Source organism: Atractosteus spatula, chromosome 7 (assembly GCF_055471065.1).
Source record: "Atractosteus spatula isolate fAtrSpa1 chromosome 7, fAtrSpa1.hap1, whole genome shotgun sequence".
In the NCBI taxonomy this organism is placed as follows: Eukaryota; Metazoa; Chordata; class Actinopteri; order Semionotiformes; family Lepisosteidae; genus Atractosteus; species Atractosteus spatula.
The window spans coordinates 6,611,668-6,625,382 of NC_142712.1; the positions used below are offsets into that span (position 1 = coordinate 6,611,668).

General features: G+C 39.7%; 1 protein-coding gene across 3 annotated transcripts in view; it reads left to right on the top strand.

The window, feature by feature from the left end:
- Nucleotides 1–2,103: 2,103 nt before the first annotated feature.
- The window catches only part of LOC148830320 (uncharacterized), a 30,317-nt gene continuing 18,705 nt past the window's right edge, over nt 2,104–13,715 (top strand). For 2 of the 3 annotated variants that reach the window (XM_088920608.1, XM_088920610.1), the window contains exons 1-8: nt 2,104–2,254; nt 4,826–7,888; nt 8,386–8,646; nt 8,922–9,034; nt 9,133–9,349; nt 9,815–9,952; nt 10,523–12,271; nt 13,305–13,565. In XM_088920608.1, coding sequence (XP_088776734.1) covers nt 2,206–2,254; nt 4,826–7,888; nt 8,386–8,646; nt 8,922–9,034; nt 9,133–9,349; nt 9,815–9,952; nt 10,523–12,271; nt 13,305–13,565 — 5,851 coding nt within the window. In that variant the 5' untranslated portion in view covers nt 2,104–2,205. The remainder of the gene's footprint in view (nt 2,255–4,825; nt 7,889–8,385; nt 8,647–8,921; nt 9,035–9,132; nt 9,350–9,814; nt 9,953–10,522; nt 12,272–13,304; nt 13,566–13,715) is intronic. The other variant, XM_088920609.1, reaches the window with a different exon arrangement.

Consider the following 13,715-nt stretch of genomic DNA (forward strand, 5'->3'; position numbering starts at 1 on the left):
CCCCATCTTATAGGTTAAATCACCAATTTCCAAAGATATAGAACAGTTCCATTGTGATCAATTAAATTAATCAACTAAATTAGGTGATCTGTTAAAATGAGTAATTTAGGATTAAAATCTGATCATCCTTGAAGGATTGGAGTTGTCTTAATCGAACAGATTACTTGCTTGAGTCCTCAATAGCTTAGAGGTGTTGCCAATCTTTAAAAAACAGGAGGCTCTAAACTATAGGACTAACCGGTCTGGGGCTCCCCAGGACTGGCGATGGAGACTGCTGGGTTAGAGGAGGCCAGTTTGTGACGCAGTGCAGTTCCAGGCATGTCAGATGCTCGCTATCGTGTTTGCAGATGATACAAAAATCAAAGCAAAGGAAAACCGCGAGCAGCCTTTTCAAAATTTCAAAAGAATGGAAATGAAGACAACAATTTTTGACAAACAGCAATAGAATCCAGAAGAACCTCATATCTCCTGCATCTTCTTTCCAACCAGCTGATCAGATCAGTTCTTCAGGCTTTGGCTAAAAGCCTTTGTTTATTTGGGGAGGACATTATAGACTTACTGTTCTTTGTTTGGTCTAATACTTAAATTAAAGGGCATAAGTGAAGTGGAGAATCTGAAACCAATCAGAAATGGGCTCACACCCCTTTTTCGATTGATTAGTCAACATAAAATCTGAGAAAAAAATAATATTATTTGCTGAATGCCTTTTGCTTCCTGTGTACAGACAGCAGATTCAGACAAGATGGAGATCCTTGTCTAAACTACATTCCCCAGAAGTTTGTGGGGAGAAACCCACCACTGTCTGTCACCTGATCAACTGGTGTCACGTTTAAGTGGTAACCATTATCCTGAAGCTTTATAATGTGTATCCAAAACCTAACAAGTTACCTTTCTTCACAAAAGAACAAATTAAAAAAATATACAGCAAGTATACTTTGTTTTACATATGTTCGTAGTATTGTGACGTTTCCCCTGAAACAAACAGTATTCAGATATTCAAGGTTATGCATTTTATGTCAGCTTGTAAAAATAAAATAAAAAGGTCATTCAGCTGAAATGTATACTGTAACTGAATGCACCAGAGGACAAATCGAATTATCCCCTTGAATATTCTTTTATGTGTTCGACATTAAGTCAGAGACAACATTTGAGTGTTGTTGAGCGCTTTGAATGGAGTGTCCAGAAAAGCGCTATATAAGTGTAAGCAATTATTATTATTATTATTATTTGCACCTGAATATTCAAGCACTTCAATATCACCCAAGTCTAGAATCTTTTAAAATCAAAATAACTAATTATATATCTTGTCGTCTTGTCGTCAGATTCTTTTTAGATTCCAGCTTGGGGAGCTTGGCAAGTGGATGCTTAAGGTCCTTCACTAATCAGAAAAAATGGTTCCTGAGGCACATTAATACAGTACCTTTCAAATACACTCAGGTCAAGGCTGGTGGGTTGTTCTTAACTGTCCCTTTCGACAGCGTTTGTCGGGGATTTCTTTAATGAGATGTGTTCCCAGTACAACCAGTACTGGCTATAGAAGAACCAGAGAAATAGCTCAGTGCTTTGGACGGCCTTTTCTCATCTGAATTCTCTTTCATAGCAATAGAACTATGACAACAGCAGCAGGTGGACACTGGCGAACGCGACAGCGACACTACAACAGGAAAAAAAAGTACAAAAGTACAAAACGCGTCGGGAAAACGGTAGGTTTCCCACAGCGCATGAAAGGGATCTCTTTTCACTTTTGTCCAATTGCAAACATTGGCACTGTGGACACTAAGATAAATTTAGAAATCGAGGAAATTGAACTTCCTCTGAATAAATTACCCAGTATTTGTTCTGTTGGGATATTATTATTATTATTATTAAATATTATACTTTACATAGTAACATATTAACCTGTGACAGAAAAAAAAGATGCGTGTTTCTAATGTAGTTGGAAATGCTCTTCGGAAAAATGTAGTTATTCGCTGTGTACCGTCATACAGTTTTCAATACCCAGTGATTTTGCTGTGACGCAGCAGGAGTCCGTATTCTCACCTGTCTGAATGAGGGTGGGTCTGCTTTCACAAAACCTGCTCTCAGGTGTGACTCACCTTACGGCCCAAACGGGAACTCTTCTTCAACGGGGATGTAACGGAGCGTGCTTCTGCTCGGAATTCAGACTGCAATGCGTCTAGATAGGCGATCGAGTCCACATCAACCATGAAGACTGGAGACCGCGGTTGGATTTATAGCGCCTTTCCAATTTTGTGTAAGTCATCGCTTTCACTTAATATTTTAACTGGAAATTGCGTCCGGAGAGACTCTGAAGGAGTTCAAGGAGCAGCCTGTGGCGATATTTCATTATCAGAATTTCTGAAAAGCGCTTCAATTAATGATGAGATTTTAAATACACGCACACATATATTTGAGAAAAGACGTTTTTTAACACTGAGTATTTATTGTCAAAGCGCTTAATTTCTTTTGATCAGAAAGGCAACGGAATGTAGCTGCTGATGTTGATGCGATGCCAATGATGATGCGAAACCAATTTTACATACAACTTATTAATCGGGTTTGTATGAAATGTGATTTCGGTGAGTCAACATCAGAAAAATATGGAACAACCAAAATATGATTATTAGAGCTGTTTTGGAGAAGAGTTGAATTAATTATTGGAAAAAAAGATGCTTTATTGTCTTATTTCATTTTTTCACGAGAAGGCTATCTAAAAAAAAAACAATACACGATTTATGACTAAAACATCGTTCCAAAAACATTTAGAAGATATTAACCGAATAATTTCTACAGAATGTGACTTTCAGGGTTCCCTTCAAGAACGAAACATCATAATCCAATGCGATTAATAGCGTTTTATATCTCACAACCAGAAAGAACGACAACAACTATTGCTGATGGGACTGGATAAATGACACCCGTCTTAAAAGTGGTTTGCGACGTTCAACGATATTTTTATAAACTACCTATAATTACCCTGCTTGTCTCACAGATCACAAAGAGAAATACTTGACGAAGTTTAGGTCACCTGCCATTGACCATTGTGTGGGAACTTCGCCCAAGGGGATGATAGAGAACAATCGATTATGAGTAAAAGTCTTGATTACTATAATTATGTAAAAGCCTTATTTCCAGTCATGGTGTTTTTAACCTTACAGCAGGCTTGATTTACCACGCAATAATAAATAACTTTTCCTAAATTTCAGTAAATTGTATTTACTGGTTATTAATTAAAGTAAGAGACGCGTGTCTTTCATTGGAATCGAAGGAAGAACGAGTTGAAAAGTGAAAAATGAATAGTTCTGTGCGATGAATGTACAAACTAAGTTAATACAATTTAACAGTAATAATGTATGTTGTTATTTAATTACATCTGTCCTACAGGTGTAATCGTAATGTATTCCTGTAGTCGAGCAAATTCTGCCAAGCGGTGAGAAGTGCGTCATATTCAAGTAGGCAGTTTTTGGTAGTTTTGGAAGCTGATGCTTTGTCTCCTCCTGGTGTTATTTATGAGGACGGTTTTAAAAGCCGCGTCTTGTCGCCGTCGCTTTGATCCAGGTTGCGCGAATCACGTCGGTCAGTTTTTTCTGTACTTGTGTGCGCATTTAGGCAAAAAAGAAGTATTCTTTTAATAATTATTTTATTAGCTGATATATATATATATGATTGAATATATGATTATATTTTATTACATAGTATTATTTTATTTTGTTCGCGACCTCTACCGATTTTGTCACATGATTGAAATCTGGAGGTAACGGGTTATAGACAGTATATTGTACACATTGTATGAGTTGTATGATGTATGAGGATAACTGGTTGATTGTTTTATTGTCGTTTAATGTGGAGACTTAAGTGAAGTCAGGCTATGTGGTTAAAAACTATGGGCATAGGGATTCTATATATAAACCAAATACACATTTAATACCACACAGAAGCAACATATTGATGATTATTGCAGGTAGTTAATTATAGCAGGTACTGTAGCTAGTTTGTTCTGTTTAATTTGGCTACACTATTTTTACTTTACATGCATAGAATGTCCTTGTTGTTTGAGTCTATATCATTTCCTTTTTTGTAAGGCAGAGAAAAGGCCTCTATGGTATAAGATCTACCAGCCTTGTTTTGTCGCTGTCTTGGTTATATGAATCTACTGTATGCCCTTTCTCCGGCATAACAAACACTCATTTTCTGTTATATGTGAATCTCATCACTTTCATTAAAACCCAAGCTTTCACGCTTATACTGTAGATTTGTTTAGTTATTAAGTGAAAAGCCAAAAAAGAAAGAAAGCCCAGAGAACCAATAAGGTTAATTTCTTAGAAATTAAGATACTTCAGCCTCTTTTTAAAAAAAAAAACCAACTGGAACATTCACATCCAATGTTTTATATAGCTGAATCAGTTTGAAATATGAGGAATGTAAGATCAATCCTCTAAAATCTTGTGTCTTTGATAAACGAAAACTTCATACTGTATCAGTTCTTTGAATCAATAATTGTTGGCTGGGTAGTAAATAAGCTTTCCTTATTTCAAGAACAAAAAACTATTTGAGAATACAGGGGGCAGAAGTGAAGGTTTAATAAACAACAGTTTTGCAAAATACAAAAATGAACAAAACGAGAAGGAGAAAATGCCAATAGTTATTTTAAAAGCATAGAAAGAGGAAACAGATCATTTCAGTCAAAGTAGTGGGAACCAAACATACCACATATGGAACAGAAAAAACATGATCAAATCTAGTTCATTTTGCTATAAGGGAGATATAAAATATATTTATGTATGTAATATAACTAACATATATTACATTTTTTTTTGGCTTACAGTAATGATTATCCTCCTGTCACATTCGAATGGAGTAAGATCACAAACAACAAATAATTCCTCCTCTGAAAATACGACGGCTATGAACTTAACTTCTGAAACAACAACAATAGTGCCGATATCTCAAACAGATGCATCATCTTCAAGAACAACAGAGACTAGCTGGAGCACAGTTGCAATGCAAACATCTGTGCCTTCAACAACAGCTTTAGGCACAACTTCATCAAATGAAGAAGGGATTACCAGTGCACCCGTTTCAACAACAACTGGCATGCCATTAGCAAATACTTCCACAGCCGAAATCCCAACAGATGTACCCAGTCCCTCTAATACAGCAACCACGGCAATGACAACATTTTGTAGTACTTGCACAAATGAAACGACACCAGCATCATCAACAGAGGGAACTCCTACACTAGCACCCACCACCATTGTACCACTGTCTACAGAGTCTCCTACATCACAAGACCCAGAAACATCAGGAACCTCAGCAGCAGCAACATCAGAACCACCCACAACAGATCATTTGTCAAGTACTTACACAACAGACTCTACAATGTCTGGCTCCACACAAGATACCTCATCCATATCTACCACACCAGACACAATGCCAACAGGGGTCACAGCTGGGCCAACAACAGATACAGCATCATCAACAGAGGAAACTCCTACACTAGCACCCACCACCATTGTACCACTGTCTACAGAATCTCCTACATCACAAGACCCAGAAACATCAGGAACCTCAGCAGCAGCAACATCAGAACCACCCACAACAGATCATTTGTCAAGTACTTACACAACAGACTCTACAATGTCTGGCTCCACACAAGATACCTCATCCACATCTACCACACCAGACACAATGACAACAGGGGTCACAGCTGGGCCAACAACAGATACAGCATCATCAACAGAGAAAACTCCTACACTAGCACCCACCACCATTGTACCACTGTCTACAGAGTCTCCTACATCACAAGACCCAGAAACATCAGGAACCTCAGCAGCAGCAACATCAGAACCACCCACAACAGATCATTTGTCAAGTACTTACACAACAGACTCTACAATGTCTGGCTCCACACAAGATACCTCATCCATATCTACCACACCAGACACAATGACAACAGGGGTCACAGCTGGGCCAACAACAGATACAGCATCATCAACAGAGGAAACTCCTACACTAGCACTCACCACCATTGTACCACTGTCTACAGAGTCTCCTACATCACAAGACCCAGAAACATCAGGAACCTCAGCAGCAGCAACATCAGAACCACCCAGAACAGATCATTTGTCAAGTACTTACACAACAGACTCTACAATGTCTGGCTCCACACAAGATATCTCATCCATATCTACCACACCAGACACAATGACAACAGGGGTCACAGCTGGGCCAACAACAGATACAGCATCATCAACAGAGGAAACTCCTACACTAGCACCCACCACCATTGTACCACTGTCTACAGAGTCTCCTACATCACAAGACCCAGAAACATCAGGAACCTCAGCAGCAGCAACATCAGAACCACCCACAACAGATCATTTGTCAAGTACTTACACAACAGACTCTACAATGTCTGGCTCCACACAAGATACTTCATCCACATCTACCACACCAGACACAATGACAACAGGGGTCACAGCTGGGCCAACAACAGATACAGCATCATCAACAGAGGAAACTCCTAGACTAGCACCCACCACCATTGTACCACTGTCTACAGAGTCTCTTACATCACAAGACCCAGAAACATCAGGAATCTCAGCAGCAACAACATCAGAACCACTCACAGCAGATCATTTGTCAAGTACTTACACAACAGACTCTAAAATGTCTGGCTCCACACAAGATACCTCATCCATATCTACCACACCAGACACAATGACAACAGGGGTCACAGCTGGGCCAACAACAGATACAGCATCATCAACAGAGGGAACTCCTACACTAGCACTCACCACTATTCTACTAGTATCTACAGATTCTCCTACATCACAAGACCCAGGAACATCAGAAATCTCAGCAGCAACAACATCAGAACCACTCACAACAGATTATTTGTCAAGTATTTACACAACAGACTCTACAATGTCTGGCCCCACACAAGATACCTCATCCACATCTACCACACCAGACACAATGACAACAGGGGTCACAGCTGGGCCAACAACAGATACAGCATCATCAACAGAGGGAACTCCTACACTAGCACTCACCACTATTCTACTAGTATCTACAGAGTCTCCTACATCACAAGACCCAGAAACATCAGGAATCTCAGCAGCAACAACATCAGAACCACTCACAGCAGATCATTTGTCAAGTACTTACACAACAGACTCTAAAATGTCTGGCTCCACACAAGATACCTCATCCACATCTACCACACCAGACACAATGACAACAGGGGTCACAGCTGGGCCAACAACAGATACAGCATCATCAACAGAGGGAACTCCTACACTAGCACTCACCACTATTCTACTAGTATCTACAGAGTCTCCTACATCACAAGACCCAGAAACATCAGGAATCTCAGCAGCAACAACATCAGAACCATTCACAACAGATCATTTGTCAAGTACTTACACAACAGAGTCAACATCCTCTGCAATGGAAACGAACGTGCCTTCAACAACCTCTTCAGGTCCAAGATCACCGAATGGAGAAATGGCTACAAGTCAACCTGTTTTAGCATCGACTGGGCCCACAACACATTCTGCCACCTCTGCCAGTGGATCAACTTTGGTAGATGTGCCCAACGCATCCACTTCAGCAGCCACGGGAGGTACAATATCGACAAATGGGACAGGGAGGACAAATGTGCCTGTTTCAACATCACCAGTGCCCACAGCACCTTCCTCAGCCTCCACAAGTGGAAAACCACTGTCAGGATCTGAGACCACTTCCTTTAACACAGCAGTAATGTCATTATCCTCCAGCACAATTGGTACAACTTCAGACATCCTAACCAGTGTGATGTCCCCAACCTCAACAAGTGCCTCGACATTGTCTACTCCTCGTACTGCAGCTCCTAGTACCACTTGTGGTAAGTTAGTCTCATTGAAGAAGCATCAAGTAATCATTCTAAACACTTTTTACAAACGGATCAAGGCACTTCCCTTCCACCAGAATCTGTATATGATTTGAGAAAGAAAGGAATGTTTCAATGCAGTTACACTATATCCATACCATGGTTATTGCAATCATCAGAAATAAATGCAATAATAATTTAAATAATTCAATACAATGTGTCAAATGGTATTCATTTTTTGTTATAAATGGAAGGAATTTAAAGGGATATGAGAGTATCTTGATATTGGTTTAATACAGAATTTGTTTTGCAGTATAAAAATTGCAAGAAAATATTTGATTGTAACATAGTGCTAAACTGTGCCATAGCTATATCTCTCTTAAAGACAGAAAATGACAATTGCTTTTTGTATTTGTATTTCACTTACTGATAATCTGATGATTACATGATTCATTGTGTTCAGCCTGCTTCTCTGTTCCTTGTTCATTCACATGTTGTTTGTTGTGTTGTAGAAAGTAGTGAAGTGACTTTCATCAAGCTTGAGGAAGTCACCAGCACCACAATAAGAGTGAGCTGGAGTGGAATTAATCTCATTGCCCAGATCTCATACAGTGTGAAGCTGAAATCAGAAAATGGCCACAATATCATTGAAAGAAACGTGAATATAACCAGCACAGAATTTACAAATCTGGATCCTGGAGTGAAGTACACTGTAGTCATAGAAATGACTTCATGCCATGGGAATAAAGTGCTTTCAAAAATAATTACGACTGGTAAGTATTATAATAATGCATATTCAGTTTTTTAAAGAAATTAGACCTCCTTAGATATATTTACATTTATCTTTAGTATGAAATAATTTAATTCATTTTAATTTTAATGCTTATTTTTTGTATTGCAGTTTACATACTGATTAAGATTTACTCACAGTTCACACAGAAAAGCACATTGGTCCATAGAAGTATTGTACTTTGCTCTATACAGTAAAATCATTGCATTCTCCTATACCATTTTGTAATCAAATAATTTGTTGTTTTTCTCCATGTAGCTGCAAAAGGTTATACTGCAGTGACCCGGATTAAAACTGTTGACTTTGTGTCTGCATATAAGAACACTTCTAGTCCACAATATATAGAATTTGCTGCAAACTTCACACGAGAGGTAAGCAATTTGTCTCATACATTCCAACTATGCAGTGTATAACTCTGTGAAGTCCACTGAGCAAGACTTATTCCCAATCTTTCTTCCACTGTTTCTAGATTGAAAAGAATCTTCCAGAAGACTTCCAGAGTCTCATTACGTCAAAACGAATGATGGTGGTGGTAAAGAGCATTCGCAAAGGGAGTGTGATTGTTGATTTTGACATTGTTACAAACTCCAACGTCTCACTGGACACCACCGTCATTCAGAAAACTTTCATCAAAGCTCTTAACAGTTCGGCACTTGGAGTTGACCCTAATGATATAAATGTGACAGGTATGTCTGCCTTCATTAACAAACAGTAACTGAGAATTGGATGTGATTAATTTAGTGCTTTAATGCAAAATTTGCAAGGCGTGTTACAACGGACAAAGAGCAGGAGAAAAGTAACATATTAATTACAAACAAAAAGTAAATGAGCTTTAAAACAAGGATATATAAGAATAACACAGATATAGATCTCAATTTAATGACTTATTGCTGTGTTCCTGCAATAAAGACCAAATGCAGACATAGCAATGCAAAAATTCACAAATGCATCACTGTCAGTCTGAGGACATATGGCTTTTTCAGTTATACAGTACATACTGTTCTTTATGATTGTTTTGATCTCTTGAGTCAGATATATTGGATTGTACAGTAACAGAACACAGAAGAAAAGCAGAATAAAGACTGTGACCTGATGCTGCTGCATGAAGTAATTGTTTTATCTGTTCATGATTGGCTCCTACTATATTTCAGAGGCAGATGCTTGTAAGGATGGCAGCAGTTCCTGCTCAGAGAACGCCACCTGCACTGCATACAATGGCACCTATACCTGTGCTTGCAAGTCAGGATTTACAGACCTAAGCCCCAGTGTTCCTGGGAGGGACTGTAAAGGTAAGAAAGTGCTTCTAGAACTGTCATAATGGCAGCCTTATGCTTATGCTAATGGATGAACAGATGTTCACAGTGGTCACTGTCAACATTTCCAAATATGAAAAAACTCTTATACTCAACACACGACCGCATGAATACAAATCTGTTTGACAGAGACAGCATTGTTTGGCATTGTTGGTTTGATAACCTTCTCAATTAAATAATGTTGCAATTAAATCTCAAATGAGTTATCTTTTGAGATATTTTCATACATTAAGAAAAGGAAATAATGTATTTAATCAATTTATTATCTGATTAACATGTTTTTTAATTGTTGTGGTTATTATAAACTCAATCCCCTTTAATATAGCTTGTTGTGAAACTCCTGCAAGTACATCACATACATCTACAAGAGAAAATAGAGCTTCACCAGAAATGTCAGAAATTGTCAAAAAAAACTATTCTATAACTGTTGTCTTTTAGAATATTTCCATGCCTTGAGAGAAGGAAAATATATTTTTTTAATTAAGTATATGATTAAAGTGTTATTTATATGTTGCAGTTATTATAAAATCATTCCCCTTTTTATAGCTTGTTGTGAAACTCCTGCAGGTACACCACAAACATCTACGACAGGAAATACAGCTTCACCAGAAATGTCAGTGCCTTCAACAACCTATTCAAGTACAACATCACCAGCTAATGAAGTTATCACTACTCCTGTTTCCACATCATCTGGAGTCACATTACATTCCTCTTCCTCCACACCTGGACCAGTACTGCCAACATCAGAGACCGCTGCCATTGGTACAACAGGAATGACATCATCCTCCAGTACAACAGACACGTTCTCAAACCAAACCAGCAATGTGTCATCTTCAGCCTCAACAAGTGCCTCAGCCTCTTCTTCTCCCTTAGTAGATGAAAGTACAGCTCTCCCCCAGTCAACCACCACTGTTTCAGTGGCATCCAGAATCACCCCAGGGACATCAACAACATCCGCAACATCAGAACCAGTGACATCAGCCACATCAACAGGACTTTACACAGCTGAAAGTATGACTCTATCCCACACTGCAGCAGGAACCAGTTTCCTATCTTTATATACAACTGGAAATGCAACACTATCCAGAGCCCCTATTGCAGGTGCCACAACTTTACAAATGTCTTCTTCCTCTGCCACACTAGAGACAATAACAACAGAGGTAAGCTTTGCTCCTGTAACTATTACATCGGCGACCGGAACAACCAAAAAATCTCCATTAACATCAGAAAGCCCATCAGTATCGACCTCAGCATCATTGATGACTTCTATGACAAGAAGTGTAACAGCAAAGACAACAACCACATCAGGCACAACGACTCCAGTTCTGTTCTGTGCATTAACTAGCATTACTACAAGTGCACCAGCAGCATCTACAGGTAGAAGTATAACTGCAGTGGAAACATCTTTGCCTTCAACAGCCTTTTCAGGTACAACAAGAGTAACAACATCGGTAAATGGAGTATTCAAAACAAATGAGCCTGTTTCAACATCACCTGGGCCCACAATACATAACTCAGTCTCCACAAGTGGAACAACATTACAAGTGTCTGAAACCACTCACTTCAATACAGCAGGAATAGTATCATTTTCTAGCACAGCAGGCCTGACCTCAGACTTAGCAAGCAGTGTGTCATTCCCAGCCTCAATAGTTACCACAGCTCCTTCGTCTGCCTCAGCTGAAAGTTCACCTTTCCCAGAATCAGCCTCCACTGTGTTGGCACCACCCAGAAGCACAGTACCAGATACCACCCCAGGGACATCAACAACATCCGCAAGCTCAGCAGTATCAACATCAGAACCAGTGACATCAGCCACATCAACAGGACTTTACACAGCCGAAAGTATGACTCCATCCCACACTGCAGAAGGAACCAGCACCTCATCTTTACCAACAACTGGACCTAGAACATCATCCACTGCTCCTACTGCAGGTGCCACAACTTTACAAATGTCCTCCTCCTCCACCACACTGGAGACGATTACAACTGAGGTGAGCTTTGCGTCAGCATCAGTATCAGGTACATCAGGTACAACTGGAGTTACAACATCAACAAATATTGGAGTGACTACCAAAGTGCCTGTTTCAACGTCACCTGGGCCCACAACATTTTCCTCAGCCTCCACATCTGAAACAACACTGTCACAACCGGCAGGTACCTCCTTTAACACAACAGGAATGTCATCATCCTCCAGTACAACCGGGAAAACTTCGGTCCTAATAAGCAGCGTGTCGTCTCCAACCTCAACAAGTACCTTGACTTCTCCTCGTACTGCTGCTCCTACTACCACCTGTGGTAAGTAAGTCTCACTAAAGAAGCATCAAGTAATCAAACTAAACATTTATAAAAAAATGAGCCAAAGCACTTCCCTTCCACCAGAACATGTATGTCATTTGAGAAGGAAAGGAATGTTTAGACAGCTTGATTCAATGCAGTTAAACTATCTGCTGTACCATGGTCATTGCAGTCCTAAAAGATAAATTGTGGCCATTACGCGGGAGCGTGTTCAGTGTGGAGGCAGAGCCCTGGATAAAGGGCAACGCGTTGCCTTAGCAACCACAGCTGCCCTGGCTGATTAAGGAGGAGCTGCAGCCGTCAGGGCTCTTTAAAAACACACTGCACACCTCCCAGGGGGCCGAGCAGTACCCCCTCAAGGGGAGCACCTTCCACCACAATCCGGAGGGGCCTGTGACGAGAGCGTGAGGCTGCCGTTTTTCTCCTGTCCCGCTGTGTACCGTATCTCCACCGGGTCAGGGTTTGTTCTTTTTATTTTTGGCCTCGCGCTCCTTCCCCCCAGACCGGACCCTGTTAGTTCGGGAAAGTCCAGTCCGGTGGACCGCGGCCTCAAGCGGTTCTTGTTCCCAGGCTGGGCCCTGTTAAATAGGGACAGTCCAGCCTGGACGCCGCTGTGGGAAGCGGCACATGTTCCTTTTTTCCTTTTTTTTTCGGCTTTCGCTAACCTCGCACTGGTGCCTGTGCCCCCTCAGTCAGGGAGTCAAATTTACCGGTGTCCACCGCAGCTCCTCCCACTCCTGCACTGTTACAATATGCATTTAATAAAATGTGTTTTGTCCAAAAACATATATAGTATTTTTCTGCATGAAAGCTATTTAAAGGGATATCAGTTTAAGATATTGGTTTAATGTTTTTTTTCCTATGACAGGAAATTCAGAAATTCCACAGCATCATAAACATTTCCAAAAAGTCTCTAAATGACAATGTCACAGAAAATGACAATATCCAAACTGCCCTTTGTGTTTTTATCTTGCTTACACGATTCATTGCGTTCAACCTGTTCCTATTTTCATTGTTGTTTGTTGTGTTGTAGAAAGTAGTGAAGTGACTTTCATCAAGCTTGAGGAAGTCACCAGCACCACAATAAGAGTGAGCTGGAGTGGAATTAATCTCATTGCCCAGATCTCATACAGTGTGAAGCTGAAATCAGAAAATGGCCACAATATCATTGAAAGAAACGTGAATATAACCAGCACAGAATTTACAAATCTGAATCCTGGAGTGAAGTACACTGTAGTCATAGAAATGACTTCATGCCATGAGAATAAATTGCTTTCAAAAATAATTACGACTGGTAAGTATCATAATAATGCATATTCAGTTTTTTAAAGAAATTAGACCTCCTTAGATATATTTACATTTATCTTTAGTATGAAATAATTTAATTCATTTTAATTTTAATGCTTAATTTTTATATTGCAGTTTACATACTGATTAAGATTTA